Raw genomic sequence first — 25,863 nt, forward strand, 5'->3', positions numbered from 1 at the left:
AGGCTTAAGACTAGAAGAAAAGGTTAGAATAGTCACCAAGGAGTTAAGACTTGAATTGAGATTGTAGACCCAGCCTTCATAGTTACTTCTGTTCAATATCATAAGAGTAGATTTGGCAGAAATGTTTGGGGTTTCAGGGTAGTTTGTTTGATTTAAAGGCTTAGTCCTTGCCTTTAAAAATACTCTTCCATGTGCTAGATGGAAAAGAGAAGAAGGTGTGGGGATGACAGAGAGGTGACTCATACACTAATTGAATACAGGGTTTGTTAGAGACAGTAGACAGAGGTTCTCTCCCAACCAGATTCTCCTTAGAAGTCAACATGAGATGGAAAATGCCAATCGCATCCAGAGAAAGAAGTATTGAGATTAAATATGAATTTAGAACACTGCATTTTCACCTTATTTGTTTTTCTTTCTTGTGTGTTTTTTCCCCATTTTGGTCTGATTTTTCTTATACAATATAGCACATTTGGAAATATATTTTAAAAGATTGCACATCTTTAGACTATATCAGATTATTTGCTGTCTTGGGGAGGGGCCGGTAAGGGAAAAAATTTAGACCCCATCAAATCTTACAAACATGAATGTTGAAAACTATCTTTACACATATTTGGGAAAAAACATACTATTGATAGTAAAATTAAATAAATAAATATAGATCATGCACACCCCCACACCCCCACCCCCCAAAAAAAAGCCCACATTAAGCAAATCACATATCCTTTCTAGACTTTACTTCAATTAACCAGATTATATATCTTTTGAGTGTAAGTTCCTTTCCAGTTCTCAGACTACAATTAAAATGGTTAAGTTCAAACACAACACTTTTTGGGGAAACTACAGTGAGCGGTCATGGAAAAGGTAGAAGTGAAATTGAATCTTGATGGAAGAGAAAGCTTTTGAAAGTTGTGAGATAGACAAGCAGTGTATTGCAGGTGTGAAATTATTTTGTTCAAAAAGTAGGGGAGCTATATTGTGGAGCAGTTTTTATGCCCATGTTTTTTTACCCATGACACAGTCCAGCCGCAAACTTTTCCTGGGAAGTTTTGTGCTGGTGAGTTGCCATGGTGCTGTTTTGTCCATGATAGAACTTGACCAGAAAGAGGAGTCAAAAGTGGCTAGCTTGTGCTTCTATTCATCTTTGATTCTTTTGGCCTTTTTCTTCCTAGTCTCCTGCAGCCACCTTTGAAAAACATGGAGAGCATCTATCCCGAGGAGAAGGACGATTTGGAGTGAGTCGCCGCAGACATAACTCCTCTGATGGTTTTTTTAACAATGGGCCCCTACGGACCCCAGCAGGTGAGTGATTCTCAGCATCCTATTTGTGACAGAGCCATTGGGTGCCGCAAGCACCACCTGGGAAAGATGCAAGGAAAGAAGACAGACCATTACTGCCAACTACATAGGAGCCTGTTTTAGGTAGAGGCTGAACTGCTGGTCCCCACCTGAGACGGGCTCTCTACTGGGTGGGAGAGACTTGTTTTCTGATGGATTTAAAACCATTTGTTGCACTTGAAAGGGATTTTTCCAGGATTTGGCATTGAAAGAAAGGTTGAACTTTCATGATTCTAGCTCAGTTTTACAATCTCATACTCCATATGATTCTAAACACACTAATCAGAGTAGCCATTGGCTGACTAGCAGGGCCTTCAGCTAGACGAGAGGCCCCTGGCCTGCCCCCTCCACATCCCAGCAGAGAGCCACATTGACGCGTGTTGTTGCTTTTCCTTTCCACGTTAGATTCCTGGCACCAACCCTCCCTGCTCCGCCATGACTCCGTAGATTCGGGTGTCTCCAAGGGCACACATGCCGGACTCGCTGGGAACCAGTCCGGCTGGCATGGCTCTGCCCGGGGTCACGATGGCGCGAGCCAGCGCGGCGGGGGGGGAGCAGGGACCCACCGCCACTGGAATGGCAGCTTCCACCCCCGCAAGGGCTCTGCCTTTCAGGAAAAGCCACCTACTGAGGCCAGGGAAGAAAAGAAAGAAGAGAAGGCGGAGAAGTTGCAGTTTGAGGAGGAAGACTTTGTAAGTGTGGAACTTTCCCAGGGCGGCTAAAGCTGCAGCATCCTAATAGCAGAAGTCAGGACCCTTTGGCAACAAGACTTTTTTTTTTTTTTTTTTTAATGAAATTGCACAGTCTAGAAGTAGATTATAAATAAGATTAGATTTAGAATCAGTGACCATCTGCTCCAATTCCTACATTTTACAGAAGACGACACTGGCCAGAGAGGAGGTAATTTTTAAGAGCCACATAGATCATAGGAGAGCCAGAAACAAATTGTAGCCACAGAGTCAGTCAGGAAGAAGTTTTGTAAAAGAAAGGAGTTGGCAGAAAGAAGCGTGGGGGGGGGGGGGGGGGTGTTTCATAAGAATCCCTGAGCAATTGTTAACTTTTAGTCACAGGCTGATTTAAAGTATTAGCAAGTGATTAGCTTTCTTTGGGCCCAGTTGCCTCATCTTTTTATGGAAAGTGATATTTTTTAGACTGCAGTTACAAATTACCTTAATGTATTTTGTATTCCTAAATAAGATGCTATATAATTGCTACTTATGCCTCTCAGAGGGTTTTTGTTTTCTGCTGATCATGAAGAATTCCTTCTCTTGCCCTTGCTTTCTGTTGTTAAAGTAAATTACCTCTGTCCATAAAAGTGGTGACCAAAAGACTTGTTGGTATAAAAGCTGTTATAGATATTTCACATAAATCGTGAAGATTTTCTGTTGTTCTCTTTAACTCTTAACATCATTCAGATCATGCAGTGTATTTTAAAGTAGAGAAATTTCATGATACGGTTTTAGGGGGGAAATCATTGGTAATGCTATAGTGCCACATGGTTATTCCCGGATTTTGAGTTTGGGATTCTAATGTCCATTAGTAGTAATTACTTTGCTTAGGGAACAGGAAAAGGAAAAAATAGAGAATTAGGGCAAGGTAGGGTTATTCTGGTAAGTAGACACCTAGAAGAAGTACTTTCCCTTTCCCTTCCTTCTTTCCCCAAATTGATAGCAAAATTTAAATTTAACAAGGAGGGGGAATTTTGTGTTATTTTGAATTTATGACATTTTGTTATATATGGTTATATTAAAACTCTTGGGTTTTTGAGTGAATAAGAAATTGCTCATTGCTCATGAGGATTTAAAGGTGAAGGAGCCAATTTGGTCAATTGGTTTATCAGATTGTGTTCATGATTGATTTGTTCTTTTCCTCCCATTAGTCCATGTCTTGAGTATTATTTTAAGAGAAACTTTTTTTGTATAAAGACATAAATGTCTACTTTGACATTAGCTCTGCTAGGGAAGAACCCTGCATTCTGTCATTTTGCTGCTGCTTTTCTGGTAAACCACTTCTCAGGAACTGTTTTCTTTGTTAAAAGCAGGGGATTGGACTAAGATGATCCAAAGCCCATTCTAATGCTGCATTTTGAACCTAAAATCCTAATGACCCATAATATATTGTTTGGTGGTGGTGCTTTTTTCCCCAATGGTCAGCAGGATTTTATCTGAGTCATTGGATTTTTCTCTTTTCTGCCCTGACAACTTAGGAAGTCTTTGTTCTATATTTCCCTCTCTAAAGCTTCTGGAAAAGGCCCCTTCATCCTCCATCTTCGGAGCTAAGCCCATGTTTATTTCTCCAACACTATTGCCAATTATTGTCTTTGATCTTCCCACTTTGCATATCTGTTCCTATGCTGTGGTTCTCAGATCTTAACTGTGTCACTTGCCATTCTATAGCAGAAGAAAGTGCCCAGGTTTTACTACCTTTGTAGCCTTCCTACCTTATTTCCTTTCATAGTCATTCCCAACTGCTTCTTGGCAAACCGAACTATTGGCACGAAACAGAGTGTGATGCTAGGTAGAGTCTTAGGCTCACAAAGACCTGAGGTCATATTTCCTACTACTTACCATTGACTAACTTTGGCCAGGTCACATTTTATCTCTGAGGCTCCCTTTTCTCTAATTTGAAATGGGAATAATGACATTTATACTATGCACTTCACAGGATTGTAGTGAGGAATGTGCTGTGTCAGTATGATGTCTTTGAATTTTATTTTTAGGACATATTCTGAAACTACTCCTTTATACTTTTCCTGGACTTCATTATTGTACATTTGGCTACATTGAAATCCATCTACTATTTTTCTATTTGAACAAAAATTTTTAAGTTTCTTCCTAATTATTTTTCCTTTGGCATTTCTTTACTAACATGCTTGGGTTGCTAACAGAATGAGGAATTCCACTTGGAATCACTTTCTTGAGATCCTCAGCTTTTAAAATAAAAATTATATAGGGCCAACTAATGATAAAGTCCCTACCATTGGCATTTTATTCTCTTTATTTCCTATTTATCTGCAAAAAAATAAAAATAAAAATCAGATTTCTTTCATCTTGAATTTTATTCTGCTAAAGTCTTTAGTAGATTTTTAAATTTAGATCATCAAAAAGCAGCCTTGGAAACACTATGGATGCTTATTAGATCTTTCTTAGATTGCCCTTGAGAAAGAAATTATTGCAATCAAGGATTTTTGAGACTTAAGAATAAAGGACAGATTCTTGGGCCAAGGAAGTCCATGCCTTCTAGTATCTCCACTCAGACTTCCTTTCCAGCTGGAATATACCCCTTACATTGTCCCTTTTGTGCTTGGATCCATTCTTTTCCCGCTACTTGAATAAAAACTCTTTCTCTCTTCCACTTCCCCTGGGCTCATCCATTCCTTGTATTCTTTAAGGCTATCCAAATTGCCACCTCTAATCTTTCCAGGCACAGAGGACATTTCTCTTGTGATCCTGGACTTCCATAGACATTTGTATTATTGTGAATGATTTATTCAACTTCTGTTAGAGTTAGTTATTAGTATACAGTTTATCTTTCCTATCATATTGGATATGACAAATCATGCATATTTTCCTTTATCCTATAGCTTTTGTGGGCTACAGGGATTTTTCTGTATTATTTTATGCTCTCCCTGATAAAGGCATCCTTATAGAATGAGTGGGATGAGTGGGAACAGCAGAAAGACCTGACCAGCTTCCCTTCCTAACTCAGAGATACACACAGAGACTCTGGGCAAGATGCTTATGAATTTTTCTGAGCCTCTGTTGCCTTGTTTGTAAAATAGTCATGAAACCTTTTTTTTTTTTTTTTTTTTTTTAAATATTTGACATGTTCTTCAGTAAAGGGATGAAACAATCCATTTGTGTCATTGAGGGCAGAGCTCTTGAGCAGAGAGACAATGTCATCTTCAAAAATTCTTGGGATTGAATTGAGCATCCAACAGTCCAAGAAAATTTCTGGAACAAAGATGAGGACTGAATTTTTAGTGAACAGATAGCAACCCACTCAGGGCTATTTATTGGTAGATGTTTGGTTGTGGTTGCTCTCTTACTTTGCATATGTAAATGGAGTAAATACTAGACATTCCTTTCACTTTTACTTCATTTTACTTATATTTTATGATGACTGATGTTATAAAGATAATAAGACCAAATAAGCTGCTTTGTATCAACGTTTTTCACTGCTTTTTACAGCCATCTTTGAATCCAGAAGCTGGGAAACAGAATCATCCAAGCAGACCTATTGGGACCCCTTCTGGAGTATGGGGTAGGTAAAGCTCCCTTTTCTGGTAGAAAATTTCAGGAGCATAAATACAGTTTGTGTTAGAGGGAAGAAATAAAATAATTTTCATTTTACTACTTCCATTTGTTGACCCTGGTAATTACCGTTCCCCTTTTATAAAAATGTTCGGCAAGGCTTTCTGCAGATAATAAAGGATGTTAGCAAGACTGAACAAGCTGGAATTAAAGGCCAGGTGGATAAGGTGAAATTTGAGAGAGAAAAAAATGTTAAAAATAATCATTTTCCTAAGGATTGTCCATACTGCTGCAGGAGGCCGTTTCTAAGCCTTCTGTCTTGAGTCTTGGTAGTTCTACCCACTCTTGTGTAACTCTTGAGGGCATTTTTGCCTTTCTTAGTATCACTAAAGCTTAGCATACAAAGTGCTTAATAAATACTTGTTGACCACAACAAGATAGTAGAGGCATGGCAACACAATAGTCTGTTTCGAAAAAGACCTCAAGTTTTTAATAGACCACAGGCATAATAAATAACCATCTTTTAGCAATTTTCCGGAACAGAGATTCTGAACCTGGAATTCATATATTCATTGGTTTTGTTTTTGTTTTTTTAATTTTGAACACTAATTCAATATAAGTGGGGGGTTTTGTTATTATGTATATTTTATTGTATGCATTTTAAATGCATTTGGAGAAGGCATCTATAGATTTCATACACTGTCCCAAGGGGTCCACGAGGTAGAAATAGTTTAAGAACCTTTGGCCTAGAATGAAGAGAATGGCATTCTCATCTTAATTCTGCCCTACATAAACTATATTTCTGACTAACATAATATGTTAAAGTTTTTTTTAAAGATGATCAATCTAATTAATTAGGTCATGGTGATGAAAGGGGTTTGAGCCCATGCTAGTTTGGTTACAAAGTGTTTATTCTGGGGGGGGGGGGGGGGGAAGAAGAGCTTTGGCCAAGGGAGTGCATTCAAGTGGCTCTTGTAGAAAATTAATTAAACTTGCTCTGGCTGCTCTTGTTCTCTCAGAAAGTATGTCCAAATATCAGAAAGAACTTTCAAAGAAAATTCTAAAAAAGCTGTAGAGTGAGACTCCCTAGAAGGGAATGGCTTCCCCACCTTCTGAACGTTTCCAAATTGAGATTTATTAATTTTTGGAAAGGGTGTCAAGTGTTCTCAATTTGGGGCATCTAGGTGGTGCAATGGATAAGAGCACCAGCCCTGAAGTCAGGAGGATCTGAGTTCAAATCTGGTCTCAGACACTTCACACTTACTAGTTTTGTGACCCTGGGCAAATCATTTAACCTCAGTTGCATCAGGGAAAAAAAAAAAAGAGTTCTCAGCTCTAGCTTTGATCTAAGCAGATTTGTCTGAAATACTTTGGAATGTCACATGTGGATCTGAAGAAAGGACTTAAAGAGAGATGTCCTTGCCCTACCTGAAATTTTCTCTCTTTGGGGTTTGGGGAATGCCCATGGGTTCTCCCAGTTTTCCTCCTACCTCTCTGATCTCTCCTCCTCAGTCTGCTGCATCTTCATTGAGGTGATATTCACTATGGGCATCTCCCAAAACAACTCTCCTCCTCCTTCTGCACTAGAATTCAATTCCATTATCACACAGTCTTAACCCCTATGCTGACCTCCAATATCATGGCTCGAGCTGAGACTCACTTACCTGAAAGTCCCATATATAAAGGTCTTAAATTCAGCAAGCCCCCAAAATGAACCCATTGTCTTTTTCCCAAAGCCCCCCACTCTGTCTTTGTCTCTTTTTCTTATTCTGCTTCCCCTCCATTCTCTCCCTGTCTGCCCCCCTCCCTCCCTCTCTCTCTCTCTCTCTCTCTCTCTCTCTCTCAGTCTGCATCTCCTATTACCCCTACCTCCTAGAATTGCAACTCTAGGGAGAAACAACAAAAAAAGTAAGGCAGTCCCTGTGCACACTCAACTTGGGGGAGATTGCATATAAAAGAAAGTTCAGCTTCAAAGCAGATTGAAAGATTTAAGAGTACTTAGTCTGCATCAGTGTGTGGAGACCAAGGCCCCAGCCTGATTTTGCTGGACATCTGGAATGGCTGGAGACATGGAAGTTGGTAAGGCCTGGAGGATCATAAGAAAGGCAGATGCCAAGACCTACTGGTCTTCCATTTCCCTAGGCGTAAGTAGACTTGTGACTTGCATCTCTTCCAATCCCTATGACGAGTGGAACAGTCTGGTTGAGAGAGAACTAAGATAAAGGCAGTCTTTCTGTGGCTTTGTTTTTGTCCAGAAAATCCTTTGCAGCCTATGTGCCTCTTGGGTCTTAACATCAGACCTAGAGTTGGAAAGGACCTTGGGAGCCATCTTCATAAAGAAATGGAGATCCCAGTGAGGTTCTGTTTCTTACCTATGGTTCCAGGTAGAAGAGATCTCTGGTTCTAGAGCCAATGCTCAAGAAATTTAAACTGCCCATCATGTTCTTTTGTGCACTCCCAAAATTAAGATCTGAAAGGTAGAGGGTCCCTGCTGCCTGGGCCTGCCCTACTTTTCTTCTACCCCTCTCTGAATGACTGTCTTTTGCAGAAAATCCTCCGAGTGCCAAGCAACCTACCAAGATGCTGGTCATCAAAAAGGTTTCCAAAGAGGATCCTGCCGCTGCCTTCTCTGCTGCATTCACCTCACCAGGACCTCACCTTGCAAATGGGAACAAGCCCACAACTATTGTCCCAAGTGTCTACAAAAACCTCGTCCCAAAGCCGGCAGCACCTCCTTCCAAGGTATCAGAGATTGCCAATTGGTGTGATGAAGGCTTTTGAGGGAGAGCAAAGAAAACTTGAGTATTATCCTATTTGCTAATTATTTTTCTTGGTGGGTGCTATAGACAAAACCAAGAATAGTAACAGTTCTTGATCCCAGTGAGCGTAGTCTAGTTGAAGACATTCCCATATCTATAGATTGGAACTAGATGGAGTACCATGGTATTTACAAAAAGCCATGAAGCATAACCTTCCCTTCCTACAACTTGCCGTGTTTTTTGAAACAAAACATGCACATTAATGGTTAAATCAGGTTTAAAATTTGACAAAGTCCTACATGATTGCCAATCAGGGCTCAAGCAGTGACCTTGTGGGTCTGAGACATAGTGTTGGCCACTCAGTAAGAACCATTGTGATTTGGGATTAAGGTATGGTCCTTACCTGTAAATCCCAAGATATCTTCCAAAGTTTCAATGGTTAAAATTTGCATTCCTTTGGGCAGAGCACTTACTCACAATAAGGGTATGATAGCCTATCTGGACAGAAGACAGGAAAGGGAAAGAAAAAAGAAAAGAAAAAAAGTAGAACAAAGCAAGAAAGGAGAAAGGGAAGGACTTGAGAATTAACAGTGAACCCTAGGAAAAGGAAAATGTGGGGTGGACAGAGATTGGAGATGATAGAAGGACTACGATCCAATAGAGGAACCATAATTACAGTGAGTAGAGAAATTATTCTTAGAAAGGAATGGGATGGTAGGCCCACAGATCAATCCATCAGCAGGCATTTATTAAGTGCCTATTGTGTTCAAGTTTTGGCAATGCAAGGACAAGTGAAACAATCTCTACTTGCAAGAAGCTGACTGTATTCTAATAGGAGTAACAGATTCATCTAAGATGTAGCATGAGTTTAAAACGTAATACAAATTATTTGCAAAGTTTGTTAGGGAAGATACTAGCAATGAGAAGAACCAGGAGAGAGTTCCTGTAGAAAATATTATTTGAGTTGTATTTTAAAGGAAGAAAATTGATGACAGAAGGGATGGTCGGTGTAAGGAATTAAGAGACAGGAAACAGTATCATGTGTGACAATCAGAAGACTAGATCATACATAGGGTTAAAGAGTAGGGATAATTTCCAGTGAAACTGAAAGATAGACTGGAACTCCTTGGTGAAGGCTTTTAAAATAGAAGGGTCTATGTTTGATTCTAGATGTAATAGAAAATCACTGGGATAATGAGTAGGTTAATAATATAATTAGATCTATATTTAACAAAAATTATTTTGTCAGCAGTATGAAGAATGAACTAAAGTGAAGAAGGGCTTAAGTTATAGAGTCTAATTAGGAAACTATTTCAAGAGTTTAAGAAGGCCTCCACATAGGTAGTAGCTATGTGCCCTAAGTTTGCAAAGAAAGGCAGAAAAGTCATGTCAAAGGCATCTTTGACATGAAGATGATTCATAATTCTGCCTTGTTTTATTCAGCCTCTGTCCCATAAAAATCACAAATCTTATTAATACTCAAAAAAATATATAAGTGAACATTAACAGCTTTTGCACTATCTGCCTACTTTCCATCATTCTACATAGTATTTGACCTCTATACACGTGCATTAAGGGTATATTTCATGAACACATTATTAGGAGGAAAGAGGCAGACTTGCACAATTTAAAGATTCCACTGTTGGATAAACTGGCCTCTTGAAGAAGGCTCTTTCCCAACCATATATCAGAAATATTCACACTCATTGTACACATCTCTGGCCATCTTCCTTCCACGTTTTGGCCTCTGACCCAGATCAAATCCCAGTATTCCACCTTCTGTTTTCGTGCTCTAGGCTTCTGACCTTAGGGAATGTACCAAAGATTGCTGGTACCAAACCCACCATTCTACTCTGTGACCATCTTCCTTAATCCTTGACCCTCCTTCCCACATATTCTGTGATCTAGTAACAGTGATCTCTTTGCCAAAAAGATATTCAACTTCCTTTGATCTCTAACTGTAAGTACAATAATTGCATCGATACCACTATCCCTGGAACTTCTAGTCAGTTAACCATTTTTCAGCTACTGTGCTAAGAACTGATGATACGAGTGCATATATAATGCATTTGTATGATAACATACAAACACATGAAAGTATTTACATGCAAGAAAGTATCCAGTATAAATGGAAGTAACTTGCCTTCTCTAAAGGAAGACATGAGGGAGTAGTGTACCAGAAAGACCTCTTCCAGAATGTAGGAATTTAACTGAATCTTAAAAGAGGCTTTTGAGGAGACAGCCAGTGAAGAGGAATCCTGGAGGATCCTGTGCAAAGGCCAGCAGGCAAGCCAGTGTCACTGGTTTGCAGACAACATGGAGGAGAGGTAGGGAGGAGATAGGTTGTGAAAGGCTTTTAAAAAGCCAAGCAGAAGAGTTTATATTTGATCCTGGGAGATAAAAAAAGAACCATCGAGGTTTATTGAATAAGGAGATTCTTTAGACCTGAACTTTATGAATTACATCATTTTCTTGAAAGTGGAAGATGGACTGAAGTGAGGAGAGATTTGAGGCAGCAAGACCAAACAGCAGCATATTGCAACCAACCATATGTGAGATAATGAGGGCCCACATCAGGATTGCTGGGAGAGTGAAGAGAAGGGATAAATAGAAGAAATGGGAAGGCTGAAATAATAAATGCTCAATCCTTCCCAATTTATTGGCTACTTCCTGGTACCTGCAACCAGCCTCAAAATCATCACTTGACTATCTGTCCCTCCTAGCAGTTGTCCTTGTCCTGCCTCTCTTTTCTGGCTAGCCTTCTTGAGAATGCCATCCACAGTCAGTGCCTCTACTTCTTGCCCTCTCATCTCTGTTTGATGCTGGCTTCCAGACTCCGCAGTCAGCTGAAACAGCTCTTACCAAAGACTCCTTCTCTGTCTTCATAATTGGATTTTCACTCAGGCCTCATCTTTGACTATTTTCACTCTTCTCCATATTTGGTCTGTGGTAATTTTCCTCAAGCCCAAGTTATGTCATATTTTTATTCCTCTCTCTGTTCCCCTCTCAGTAAATTTCAGTGGCTCTATATTATCTCCATGGTCTAATACAAAATGCCCTCTTTGGCACTTAGAGTCTTTTTTCACCTCTTATGTTTCTGATCTTACACCTTATTACCCAATATATATTCTTCTATCCAGTGACACATTGGCTATGATTGTTCCATCTTCTGCTCTCACTTGGAGAACTCCACTGTCCAGTCATACTCTTTCTTTCCAGCCTAGCTCATGTTACTTCTGGCTACATGTACTGTAAGAGAGATATACATAGCATAATGCTTAAGAGAACTGGTCCCAGGCCCTACCTCCCACCCAGACTGGTTTTGTGACCCTGGAAAGGGACTCCAGTGCTTTAGACAACACATTTAAGGCTGCATATTGACAGAGGGACTGTCCTGTACCAATGAAGTCCAGCCATAACGCTCCCCACCGACATTGCTTTAACCAAAATGTAATTTTCCAAACTTTTGCTCATTTTCCAGTAGTAATTACTCTCCCCCTTTTGAGTCTTTAAAGCCCCAGTCAAATGCCATTTCTTGGGGCATTGGATGATGCAACAGATAGGATTAGAGACAAACCTATGTTCAAATTTGATCTCATAGACATTCTAGTATGTGATCCTAGGCAAATGACTAAATGTATTTCCTCCTCTTTAAAAATGGAACAATACCCATTATTATCGTGTCGACCAGGGCTATTTTGAGGCTCAAATAAGATGATAATTATAAAGTGCTTAGTTTGGTACATGGTACATACTAAACTATATAAATATTAAGTATTTTTTATTTCTGTCTACCTTTCATCATTGCCTACAGGATGTTACTATCTTGTTGAATAAGCTTTTCTCTTACATAGTCATAGAATGTTTTACAATAAATCATAATGTAATTAAGAGAAATGGTTCTGTGAACTATTTATCTTAAAATTTCTATCTTGTATTATTATCTGTTAACATAATGTATGTTTCTTAATCCCACTTCTGAAGAATATCTTATATGGAGATCTGGGCCACATCTTTAAACTTTGTCTCCTCAATCAATCCCTAGAGCCATACTCACCTAGATAGGCTTCGTAATTGGCTATTGGGTTGCATCCAAGGCTCCCCGCACACTGTGGCCGAGGCCTAGAGCATGGACTAAGGGTGCTGAAGCATCGAGAGTCAAGAGTTATGGGGGAATCCTAGAGGAAACTCCCTCAATCACCTGCCACATCCATGAAAGGATGTCCTACGACCAGGACTCACTCCAGCAATTGATGTCCAGTAGAAAACCTGCCTCTCAGGCCCCGTTCTTTCATTCCTGCTATTTTCCTGCCATCTCGGAGCTTCCCAGACTCTGATGACCCAGCGTTATCAACTCAGCCAGTATGGCAAAGGGAGGTTCAGTTTATAGAGTAATACCACGAATGGTAGAGTAGGCTCAACTAGGGAAGAATATAGATGATGTCCTTGAGCCTCGTCCCTCCCTCCCCTCTTCTCACAGCTTAATCAGCCCAACATTTCATCTAGTCAAATTCCTCATCTGACCTGAATTCCTCACCTCGACTCCTTTGTTCCCTGCTCATCTTCACCTAAAAAAACATCCCACCTTTCTTCTGCCTCGAACCCATTTTCTGCCAATAATGGGGAGCTAGAAGCCTGATTTCTTAACTGGTTTTTTGTTGCTTTATGATCTCTCAGGGCAGAGCACTCTCTGTTTTGTGGCCTCACCACCCTTTGTCTTTTCTTGTTTCCACCCTCCCCCCTCCAGCCCAGTCCGTGGAAAGCCAACAGGACAGAACACAAAGCGGGCTCGCTCTCCTCCAGCCGGGATTCTGCCTTTACCAGTCCAGTTGCTGTCACCAAACCAGTCGTACTGGCAAGCGGCTCAGTACTGCCCTCTCCCAAAGAGGTGAGTGAGACTGTCCAGGGATATCAGGTCATGTCTGTTTTCCTTACTAATAACATAGTTCTCACAAATTGGCAGGTGATACCATAGTATGTTAGCGGGCTGGGCCTGGAATCAGAAAGACTCAAGCATGGCTCTGCTAAGACAACCCTAAATGGGATCATGGAAAGTCAAATGCAGCCGAATAACAGTGATACAAACTGAAGTGCTCTGAGAGCAAAACAATACAAATTAAAGTGCTAGTCAATTCCACATTGCTCCAGAGAAGGCCTACAGGAGTCTGCCTTCATTTGTTACTTTGCTTCTAATCAATAAGTAGGTAAGAGAAGATCACTGAAGAGAAATAAATGAAATCCACTGACCCACATCATTATCATAGCAGTGAATGTTTCCTTTATTTTTAAAATAATTCTGCTACTTTCTGTTGCATATGTGACTATGCACTGACCAGTTCATATCTGGGCCTCAATTTTCTTAGCTGAAGAATAAGGGGGTTGAAGGTCATTTTTCAGCTTGAAGTGAATTCCTTTGTGCAGTGAACCTGAGAAAGATCACTTCATTACACATGAGCCCCCAGGAAAGTGTCAAATGAAAACTAAAATTAAAATGATGACAATAGAAGGGAACCTTAGAGAAAATTGTCAGTAAGTTACTAGCCCAAGATCATGTTATTATAATAGCTGGACATTTCTTGGATTCTGTTATGATGCTGTTTTCACTGTACTAATCTGCTTCTCCTTAGATGCAGTTTCTAGTCTCACCATACTAGCAGTTTAACCAGCTAAAATATGCTTACTATGACCATAAACATTCAGAGCATATTACAAACCCATATCTCTTCATTGAATTGATGCTTTTATCATGTATGTTATAATGCAATTTTGTGAAAATGTTGCTCAGTTCACTGAGATTTTTGACTCCCAGTAAAGAAAAAATATATGAGAGATTGGATTGACATATTCAGGAATAGTTTAGAGTCAACCTGGAGGAGCTTCTTAAATGGAAGTGGGTGATTTCAAATTGTGACTTGGGGATTGACATTGACTAGGCTCCTGGATACAGGTGACATTATACAGCTATTCTGGAAAGGTTTTCCAGAAAAGTAAAAGTTACTACTGTTTTGGTTTGAATTAAACAAAAAGAGAAATTAGTGTGTTTATTGACAGGGCTTGTTGAAATAGTCCAAAAACTGATTTCATGTAGAAATTAACAGTGAGAAATGACTTCTCTAAAGAGAAGAGGTTGACCAGTCAATGGAGAGTCTCAAGGCTCTCAACCAAGGTAATAGTACTGTCACTTAAGAGCTATGTGTAAACTTTGAGGTTTTCTCACCCAGGTCTATTAACTTAGGTCAACCATGTCTGCTAAGTTCTAGAGTAGAAATTCCTGGCTTGTATGTACTGCCTTTAATTTTGCCATAGTCCTGGGTCCTGAATTCTGGACAGAGAGCAATGATTTTAAGCAACAATTTGGTATAAAGAGCCCTGGTCCTGGAACCAGGTGGGCCTGAGTTGAAATTTGGCTTCAGACACTTGCCATTTAGTAGCTATGTGACCCTGGGCAAATCACTCAACTCTCGTTGTCCAGCAAGAAGGAAAAAAAAAAGATGAAATAAGGATACCTTTAATACCTATCTAGTTTACCAAACACTTGTTACTCAAATAAGATAATGCATCTGAAATGTTTTGCAGTAGTATATACATTTCAGTTCTTACTAGGGAGACTTCACTACCTCCCTGAGTAACCCATTCCAAATTTAGACAGCTGGAGTTGTTAGAAATACCTTCCATAGAACTGAAATCTGACTTTATAATTCTGTTTCAGCTCCCCCTTTCTTCCTCTGGAGCCAAATTCCTTCCTTTTCTCATTGCTGCCCTTAAAATAATTATCCATAAGTACATATTATGTCCTTTTCCCTCCTAACCTCCTTTCAAACACCTATTCCTGCCTGATAGGTGTATGTGAACTCCCTGACTAGTTCCTAAAGGATTCTCTCTTGAGTTTTTGTTTTTCCCTACTGTCATTTTTAATAGTTCATACTTATATTGACTCAAAAAGATCACTTCATTCCCTCTATCTCAAGTGACCTATATTACCATCAGTCCCAATTAATGGTATATGATTACATTGATCCTACAAATGGATTGTTAAATCGGATTTTATTCTTTATTTTACTTGTTCCTTTGTCTTTGTTCATTGAGACTAAATTTATCATAAATTGTTATTTTTTTAATTGTATTGACCTAAATCATCTTGAAGCAAAATTGCTCACTCCTCAATTCTTTTCAGAGTTGTCCCAATGAAAGTCACGAAGCAGGGCACATCATAATTTTCTTTTTTGTAAGTTTAAAACACAGCCATATTTGAGGAAATCATCAGCTCCTTATTTGATGTGGAACCATCTTGATTCTTATATATGAGTTTAGCATCCCAATTTGTTCAACATCCCTATAAGTTGGAAACCATAAATGTGTTGGGAAGGACTTCACCTTTATGGTTATTTTAAACAATACTTTTCTAATTTAGAAACTACCTAGTATATGTACCATATGACCCAGTTGAGTTAAATTGTGGTGTGTGTACATGTGAAAGACATGGGGGTGGATCTATGTGACAGTCTGATCTACTTCTAGACCTGAGTAGAGTTGAGGGTATTCCTGGCTAAGTTTCCTGGACATGTACCCCACTGTGGGTGCCAGATTTCAGCATCTGCGGGCCTAGACTTTTAGCACAGGGAGCATGCTCAAATAAGGCTGAGCCCGAAATCATTTGAACTTAATAGTAGAAAAGGTGCCAGTGACCTAAACCTCAATATGGCCTGAAAATGCTTTTTTAAAGCAAAGCTGCTCTTTTAAAAGAGACACAGACAGACACTTATGGCACTTACAGAACATTCACTCCTTAACCATGTTATTTCATCTTCCCCTTCTAGGCCTGAGTGAGATTAGTCCCTATTGATTTGATTTTTATACCAGTCATTTCTTTTTTAAACATATGCAAAGATCATTTTTAACATTTACCTTTGCAAACCTTGTGTTCCATATTTTTTATCTCTCCCCCTTCCTTTCCTTCCCTAGACAGCAAGTAATCCAATATAGGTTAAATGTGCAATTATTTTAAAACTATTTCCAGTTCTTGTCATAGTTTCCAGTTCTTTGCCACTACAAAAAGGACTGCTTCAAACATTTTTGCACATGTGGATCCTTTTCCCCTTTTTTTTTCCCCAATATTTACTAAAATATTACCACAAACTTTTTTTTTTTTTTTATGATTATAAAAAATTTTTTTTGACAGTATATATGCATGAGTAATTTTTTTTATAACATTATCCCTTGTATTTTCCCCTCCCTCCCCTAGATGACTGGCAATCCCATACATTTTACATGTGTTACAGTATAACCTAGATACAATATATGTGTGTAAATACCATTTTCTTGTTGTATGTTAAGTATTAGATTCCAAAGGTATAAGTAACCTAGGTAGATAGACAGTAGTGCTAACAATTTACATTCACTTCACAGTGTTCCTTCTCTGGGTGTAGTTGTTTCTGTCCATCATTGATCAACTGGAAGTCTTTTCCCTTTTTTTGATCTCTTTGGGTTACAAAACCAGTGGATACATTGTTGGATCAAAGAGTAGTATGCATAGTTTGATAGCTCTTTGGGGCATAGTACCAAATAAGTACATCCTAAGCATTTACTAAGTTCCTACTATGTGCCCAGCATTTAGGCATTGACAGTACAAGTACAAAGAGTGAAACAATCTGTCTTTATAGGGAACTTACATCTTAATGGAAGAGAAGGGTGTGTATATGTATTGCATAAATATTATAAATTAATTAACATATATGCAAAGTAGCTAATATAAGCTAATTTGGAAGGGGAGGTACTCTCAAAATATTAGAAAAGTTTCATGGAGAAAGTGGTGTTTGAGGTACATATTTTTAAAAATAAATGTAGTATTTTTAGAATCCTTTTTTGTTTTAATTTTGAGTTTCAAATTCTCTGCCTCCAGCTCTTCCCCTATTGAGAAAACAAGCATTATATCAGTTACATATTTGTGAAATCAAAAACATTTTCATATTATCCATGTTGCAGAAAAAGAAAAAGTGAAAAAATTCTGCTTCAGTTTGCACTCAGAGCTCATCAATTCTCTCTGGGGTTAGATAATATTTTTCATCATGAGTCATTTTGAATTGTCTTGGATCATTGTATTGATCAGAGTAGCTAAGACTGTCATAATGTTGCTATTCCTGGAGGATTAGGAGAAGTTTCAAACAGGAAGTCATTAACAATTTATTATTTTTATCACATAATCATAAAAGTGAAGTACTTCCTACCAACTTGTGGTTTCAAACTTTGAAGAATGTTAAATAAATTGAGATGTTAACCTCATACTGTTTCACTTAAGTCTGCATCAAGTCTTCTTGGGATTTTCTGAAGCTATCCTACTCATCATTTTTTAAATATGTAATACCTTTCTTATTTTCCAAAATACATGCAAAGATTTTTTTCAACATTAACCCTTGCAAAACCTTGTTCCAGGAGCATCTCTGTGGCGCAGTGGATACAGCACCAACTGTGAAGTCAGGAGGACCTGAGTTCCAATCTGATCTCAGGCGCTTAATACTTCCTAGCTGTGTGACTCTGGGCAAGGCACTTAACCCCAATTGCTTCAGCAAAAAAACCCAAAAAAACAAAAACTTTGTTCCAATTCCCCATTTCCTCCCTAGATGGCAAATAGTCCAATATATGTTAAATCCAATAGATGCATACATATTTATACAATTATCTTGCTGCACAAGAAAAACCAAACAAAAAAGGGGAGGGGGAATAAAATGCAAGCAAACAACAACAAAAAGAGTGAAAATACTAGGTTGTGGACCACATTTCCTCTCTGGATATAGATGGTTCTCTTCATCCCAAGATCATTGGAACTGATCTGAATCATCTCATTGTTGAAGAGAGCTATGTCCATCAGAATTGATCCTCATATAATCTTTCAACATTCACTGTTGCAAAACCTTGTGTTCTGGATTTTTCTCCTTCCCCCCCTTCCCTAGATAGCAAGCAATGCAATATAGATTAAGCATGCAGTTTTTCTAAACATATTTCTACACATAGTAGAAATATGTTTATATACACTCTATACACTCATTTGGGCCCTTAGTGCAACATAACAAACTTTCTTTTATTCTTCCCTAATTGAATCTCTTTTATCTCATTCATTCCTCTCTCAGCTGAGAATCTTGTCTCTTATTTTGCTGAGAAATTTGAAGTCATTCTGTGTGAACTTGTTTCTTGCATCCTTTTCATTTCAAGAGCTGACATCAGCCACCACTTTTTCTTCCTTTCTTCCTGTCTCTGGTAGAGGTGGTCCTTCTCACCCATGTCAGTTCCTTTGTATATGCCCTGGATCCCATCTTTGTTTATCTTCTCTAGCAGACTGCATTCTAAAACATCTCTCTTTATGTTCCCTTGAAAAGACCTTCCTATATATTCCTGGTTCCATCCCTCTAGCCTTCAAACTTGCCCTAGGTTTCCCCAGTCTTAAAAAGACATCTCGAATTTGGCATGTCCAAAAATAATAAACTCATTACTTTCCTAGATTCTCTCCTTTTTAAAACAACCCCATTTTTGTCAGTTACCACTATCCTTCCTGTAGCCTAGGTCCATAACTTCTGTTTTGTTCTGGATTCCTCCCTCTCTCTTACCCCACATATCCAGTCAGTTGCCAAATTTTGCTTTTTCTTCCTTTACAACATTATACCTGATCCCTCCCGATGTCCTTAAATGCTCCTGCTTATATCACTATCAGGACTAGCCACCAGGGAAAAAGAGAGTGCATGTGGATTTCTTGTCAAAACTAAGGATGTTTTAAATTACTAATAGAAGAGTCATAAGTAAGATGTAATGGCAAGGACCAGGCATTCTAAAGTTTAAAGCCTTTAGGAGCTGGTCCATGGAAGTCCTCAGTCCCAGATCTTGGCTGACAAAACTCTTTTGTATTTGCTTAGAGCCCCTCCAGCACCACCCCTCCCATCGAGATTAGCTCCTGCCGCCTAACCAAGCTGACCCGTCGGACCACGGACAAAAAGAGTGAGTTCCTAAAGACTCTGAAGGATGACCGAAATGGAGAAATCTCAGAGAACCGAGAATGTGACAAACTGGAGGATGTAAGAGCAAAGGCTTTTTTCTTTCATTGGAGAGGGAAGGGGGCATGCTGGAAATGGGTTCCTCTTGTTTGTGGATCGACATTGATCTAAAAACACTTGGAATTTTTACTTTGATGAAGGTACTAATAAACCATATGCATACTTAATAAGTATTAGTAATGGGCATAGGTTACTAGCATTTGTGTTCTACCCTAAAAATGTTTCTACACCCCATCTTGTGTGTCACAAAGAAATGTAAGTTATGATCTATATGAAGTTTTCTAGCAACCCAGAGCTAGGTTAATAGCCCTATTTTAATTAATGCCCTGATTCCATTTACCAGACTGGTTTCTATTTCACTAAAACTGAAATTGTCCCTAAGGAAAAGATAATTCAACACAACCAACACCAAACACCTCCCATGCTTCCATCAGAGCAGAAAAACAGACTGCAGCTAAGACTAGGTCTCTATTCTCAAAGTCAGCAGTCTAGTAGAAGTTTAGGTAAAGCTTGGTCCTGATTAGCAACAAATACTGAGGCCCATGATGTGGTCATTTGTATTTGCAAGTTATATTTAGAAAAAGAAGAGTCCCAAAGGAAAAACAGGTCTGCCATGACCATGATAATTGGTAATAGAAGGATAAGAGTCTCGATTTTTATTATTCTATTCTGTCTGCCTGTTTGACCTTTTGACTATACAGAAATGACGAATAGGAAATTGATTCCCAAGAGAAATAAGTCCCATTTCACAGTTAAGGAAATGGAGGCTGAGGAAGGTTCAGTAATTTGCTGGTGCTTACATAGCTGGTAAGCGTCTGAAGCCAGATTCTGGTGCTACTTTTCTCCATCTGGCTCCCTGGAAGCATCTGGTGTGACCCACCAAAGCACTTTAGAGATAATCAAAAATCATGGCAAGCAGAGAGGCATCATGGTCACTGGGAAAAGGACAAATGTCTCCATCTTCCTAGAAGAAAAAGTAAATAGAATTTTTTTTTAACTACAGAGCAATAAGGTGGATTTTGAATCAAAAGATTCTAGAAACTATTGTTAGAAATTATTCTAAGATACAAAAAAAAGTCTTGTCAGATTTTATTCTTCACAAGGAATACCTCCCAAAAAAATGGAGATTTTTATATTAAAGATAAAGATGCCCAGGGCAAAATGCTGAAAAATGGGAAGGTTTTCATTCCTCCTGTTGATTAAAGGAGGAATTGAAAAAGAGGTATCTTGTCTAAGCAGTTAGCTGGCTAAGAAGAAGTTATCCTTTGGGTTTTTGAACTAGTGCTTAAAGTACAAGAATAATAGGCCCAGAAATAGAGTATACCTAACTGGAGATAATTGGGTTTTTTTTGTTTTGTTTTGTTTTTAAGCTGTTTTTAAAATCTTAAAACTCTAGGGAAACTTGCCTATTATCTTTTCCTGTCATCTTAGCCAATCTAATAGGTGTGCAGTAGTATCTCAGAGTTGTCTTAATTTGCATTTCTCTGATAATGAGGCCTTTATCAGATCCTGTGTGTGTAAAAATATTTTCTCAGGTTATTGCTTCCCTTCTAATCTTCTCTGTATCAGAAGCTTTTTAACTTCATATTATCAAAATTATTTATTTTATGATCAATAATGGTCTCTAGTTCTTCTTTGATCACAAATTCCTTCCTCCTCCACAAATCTGAGGGGTAAACTATTCTATGTTCTTCTAATTTGTTTATAATATCATTCTTTATGTCTAGATCATGAACTCATTTAGACCTTATCTTAGTATATGGTGTTAGGTGTGGGTCAGTGCCTAGTTTCTGCTATACTAATTTCCAATTTTCCCAGCAGTTTTTGCCAAATAGTGAATTCTTATCCCAAAAGCTGGGGTCTTTGGGTTTGTCAAATACTAGATTGCTATAGTAGTTGAGTATTTTGTTCTGTGAACCTAACCTATTCCACTGATCAACTTGCTCTATTTCTTAGCCAGTACCAAATGGTTTTGATGACCGCTGCTTTAAAATAAAGTTTTAGATCTGGTACAGCAACAGGGCAGTCTTCTTACCTCTTACCTTGTGCCAGATACTTTTCTCTGACTCAGCTCTCACAATAACTGAGATTTTTCCTGAAATTAGCCTGAATTGTCTGCTTTGCGCCTTCTTTTCTTGTACCTCATCCTGCTTTCTGGGGCCAAGGACAGCAAATATAATCCCTTTTCCACTTGACAGCCATATATGAACCTGTATCATGTCCCTACATTGGTCTTCTCTAGACCCCACATTATGAACTGAAGGCCATTCTCCATCTTGATTGTAACTCCTAACTAGTAACTCCTTATTTATGAATGTCTATTAGACTCAGCCCTATACCCTAGATTATCAAAGTCCTTTTGGATCTCAGTACTGCTGTCCAGTGTATCCAGTGTGTCCAGTATGTCCTGGCTTTATGTCATCTTGCAAGTTTGACCAGCAGTACCATCTCCGCCTTTATCCACATCATGGACACAAATGTTAAATAACTCAAGTTCAATCACAAGCCCATAATTCCATTAGGGACCTTCTACCTTGGTGATATTGAACTGTTAATAATTACTTCTTGAATCACGCCATCCCACTCTTAAATCTGTCTGTTATTCTTCAAAAACTAAAACACAGAGATCATGGCCCTGCCCTGAAAGATTATTTTTTCTTGTTACTTTGGTTACCTTTTTTTTTCTATTACCTTGACCTAAATTGTACTGACACAAAGTCAATACTAATAGTTTTATAACACTTCCAAACAGAGTAGTGGCAAAGCAGTACTTGCCACTGTTGTCTTTTATTAGTTCAAGCACATTTACATTGGGAAAATGAAATTTAGGTTTGCAGATATGCAGGGACATCCCATATTGTTGTGCTTTGGTTCAGGGCCTCCCTTAAAATCCTTAACAATCTAGCACTTTTCTGACCTTAATATGTTTGTTATTTTGTCTATTCATCTTCATCACTTTTTCTTCCTTAGGCAGCTTGGGAGAGCTTTTCAGGAAACTTTGTCTTGCTTCTTGTTTTGTGTTAGATTCAAGCCAATAGAGCTTGGGGCTAACAAGATAAAATAACCCACATTGATAACAGAAAATACATATCAAGATACCACTTGCTTGGTATTATTTAATGGTCTTATCACAGAAACCTTCATGGTAGTCCAGACTCTAAATCTTAGATTTCATTGTGATGATTTTTTGAGAGGTTTCCTAGGCCTAGGGGATGTTACCATATAGTAGCTAAGCTGTGTTTGTCTTTAGTAAATTATACTGTGCTTTCCATCCAGCAGAGAGCCCGAATTAGGACTCAGAGATAGATGTCCTTGGGTTTTGGTTAATGGCTTCATTCACTTTTAGGAAACCTGTCCTCACCATAAGTCTTTTATTACTCTGCTTACCCCTCCAAATTTTTAAGAGTGTTATGCAGATTATTAGCCACTGTAAGAAAAAGGGTTTCAGTGATGTGGATTAAACTCAGCCAGTACAGTGGCCTCTTGTACTTATTTTGGGAGTTCTTCACCCTATAAATCCACATTTCCCAAGGGAGAAAGACCCCAGTGCTTAGGTGCTTAAGATTGCTCATTCACAAAGAACAGTTTGCCCAGATGATTTCTTTTTCCCCTGCTGCAGATGGAGGGGAACAGCACACCAGAACCAAAGGAAAATGGGGAAGAGGGTTGCCATCAGAATGGCCTCACTCTCCCCTTAATGGAGGAGGGAGAAGGCCTTTCTCTCTCATTGGAAGCGGAACACAGGTGAGTGAAAGAAAACAGCATTGGGAGTGTTCCTTAGTATGGAAAGGTAGCTAATGGACACCAGAGGCCTGCAGGCCCCAGGCAGGTAGTCATCTCAGGAGGCCATTACTGAGCGTCTCTTCACAGAAAATCTTGTGTCCCACACTGGTCCAGATTATTCTTTGAAAGCCCCAAATCAAGAAGAGAATTGTTCTAGCTGTAGGTGCTTTTGTGTCCCAAAGAGGTCGTAGCATTGGAGCTGGGGGGAGAGGTCAGCAGAAAGACTGATTCTTGAATTAAGACGCTATTAAGTCTGCCCTGGAAGAACTTCCAGGTCCCCTGAGCCACTTGGTGTTATTAGCGGCACCAGTCAGTTACCAAAAACCCCAATTATAATAGGTATTACTATAAAGAAGATTATTACAAAGGCATGGGCTGTAACAATTACGTTGTAAATTTGATCATCACCGATTAGAGTTCTGGTTGTCCAAGTTCTGCTCGGATGAGAAGGCTTAGGGCTGTGCCAATTATGCCTGCTCAAGCACCAAACAGTAAATAGAGGGTACCAATATCTTTATGATTAGTAGAGAATAGTCATCGAGTAATGAACATAGGTAAAATGGCTGAGTATAAGCATTGGACTGTAAATTCAAAGACAGAGACTAAATATCTTTTTTTACCATTAAACTGAAGCCAAGTGTTCAGGTGCTTAGCTGTTAACTAAGAGTTAGTGGGATAGATACCCTCCAGTTTAGAGGTGAAGGAGTGATTATTGAGACTACCCCCCGGGGACTCCCCACCTTTTGTTCACGAGGCGGGGAGTCTCTGTTTGTATACAAAGTCGGTAACGTTTCTCCTTCAGTGGCTTTGGCCATCTTGAAGGTCCCAATTATTGTGAATATTGAACCCCCCTAGAGTGGTTGCTTATCCTTGGATTCACAGTTTGGAGCTATATTTGTATAAAATGTGGTCCTTTTGGACTCAATTAAACTCATCTTTTTGATGAGTCTTCCTTTATATTCGCCAAGACATGCTATAGTTTGGTGCTTGCTATTTCTGTGCCTGCCTGTCTCCCACAAGCACCCTGCTAAGGGGTTTGAGTGTTGTCACAAAGAAGGGAACAGGACAGGGGCAGGAGGTGACCAGAAACTATCAAACTTCTCTCATCTGATACATTCCTTTTGTTGGAGCAGGCTTTTAAAAGCAATGGGCTGGCAGGAATACCCAGAGAATGATGAGAATTGTCTTCCCCTCACTGAAGATGAGCTAAGAGAGTTCCACATGAAGACAGAGAAGGTATGTCTGCCACCCATCCCACTGCCCTGGACTTGAGAGCCCCTGGGACAGCTTTGTTCAGACTGCAAGTTCACATCTTGTTCCCCGGAGAGCTCCTACCCACAGTGATTGTCACCTTCCTCCCTTCCCCTAGCTAAGAAGAAACGGCTTTGGGAGGAACGGGTTCTCTCAGAGCCGCTGCCTCTCGGGCCTCTTCGCCACTTGGAGAAACGCCTTGAAGCCTGAGGCTGAGGACTCGGGCACAGAGACGAGCAGCAGTGAAACTTCCGATGACGAGGCCTGAGCCGAGGGACCTGCCCAACTCCGCTCCCCGTCAGGGTTGTATAAATGAAATCGTTCTTTTTCCTTTCTTTGTTCATTGCTGTTGAATCCTTCGTGCACAAAGGGAATGATCCCAAAGAAGAGAGATTGGCTTGTTTGGCTTTTTTTTTTTTTTTTTCTTTTTCTTTCCTTTTCTTTCTTCTTTTTTTTTTCTTTTCTTTCTTTTTTTTCCCCTTTCTCTCTCTTTTTTTTTTTGGTTCAACCTTTTCTATGCTTAATAGAGTCAAGTTTGTATAGCTGGGAATTTTGTGACAAAAATAAAATATATAAGTACACACATACACACAAATTTCTGTGTGCAACTGTGTGTGTAGGACAGAAAATGCATCTGACAGATCTGGTGGCAGAAGTGAGCCTGACCTTGGCAGCCGATAGCTTTCTAACCCAGCCCCACCCACCCTAGCCAGCCCCCCCTGCCTGTCCTAGGCCTTCTGGAGCCCAGGGCTACTCACAATGTGCTCAAACAATCATTGTCAATGACAAAATGACTATGGGAAGTTATAATTGTGTTAAATTAATGCAAATAACATGGATTTTTAATTTTCTTTTATTTTTGGCGGCTCGGGCAGCTTTCATCACTTAACCAAGCATTTGTGGGTTTCCTTTTTTCCTTTTTGGGTACAGCTGTAAAATATTTGGATATAGGAATTGTTGTGTTCTTCTTGCAGCCTTGATATTCAGGGTGGATTGTAAAATATAAATTTTTGTGAGATTTCAAAGATTAAGATTATTTTGATAACATTATTTACAGATTTTAAAAAGTGGTTATCACATGAGTCTGTATAAGGGGAAAAACTACTGCATCAAAAAATAACTAACTTGGAATAAATATTTTGCATCAGTTTGCCAACTGAAATTGTCCTTCTTGTGTGAGAAAGTTTGGTTTTAACGGAAGTGGTCCTGATTCTGTTTTGGTGGTGCTATTAGTTTACAAATCTGGACACAGATCTTGGGTTTTTTCTAAAGCCTTTCTTTCCCATAGACAGTGGAAGATAGATATTGTAGCTCTATGGTACCTTGCTGTGAGTGACATTTTGGGCCTTTCATCTGAGGATGGAGCCCCATCCCATCCCACCTCTTTTTCCAGCATCCTGCAGCACTTCCCCATCTATAGATTATTTTATGACTCATTCTTCA

At 39.2% G+C, this 25,863-nt stretch overlaps 1 protein-coding gene across 5 annotated transcripts in view; it reads left to right on the forward strand.

The window, feature by feature from the left end:
* GPBP1L1 (GC-rich promoter binding protein 1 like 1) overlaps positions 1-25,576 on the forward strand; it is a 62,747-nt gene extending 37,171 nt beyond the window's left edge. For all 5 annotated transcript variants that reach the window (XM_074266070.1, XM_074266072.1, XM_074266069.1 and 2 more), the window contains 9 exons: positions 1,170-1,299; positions 1,741-2,027; positions 5,526-5,598; positions 8,137-8,330; positions 13,095-13,235; positions 19,249-19,407; positions 23,006-23,130; positions 24,303-24,405; positions 24,539-25,576. In XM_074266070.1, coding sequence (XP_074122171.1) covers positions 1,170-1,299; positions 1,741-2,027; positions 5,526-5,598; positions 8,137-8,330; positions 13,095-13,235; positions 19,249-19,407; positions 23,006-23,130; positions 24,303-24,405; positions 24,539-24,688 — 1,362 coding nt within the window. In that variant the 3' untranslated portion in view covers positions 24,689-25,576. The remainder of the gene's footprint in view (positions 1-1,169; positions 1,300-1,740; positions 2,028-5,525; positions 5,599-8,136; positions 8,331-13,094; positions 13,236-19,248; positions 19,408-23,005; positions 23,131-24,302; positions 24,406-24,538) is intronic.
* The last annotated feature ends 287 nt before the right edge of the window (positions 25,577-25,863 follow it).

Source organism: Sminthopsis crassicaudata, chromosome 4, assembly GCF_048593235.1.
Source record: "Sminthopsis crassicaudata isolate SCR6 chromosome 4, ASM4859323v1, whole genome shotgun sequence".
Taxonomy (NCBI): Eukaryota; Metazoa; Chordata; class Mammalia; order Dasyuromorphia; family Dasyuridae; genus Sminthopsis; species Sminthopsis crassicaudata.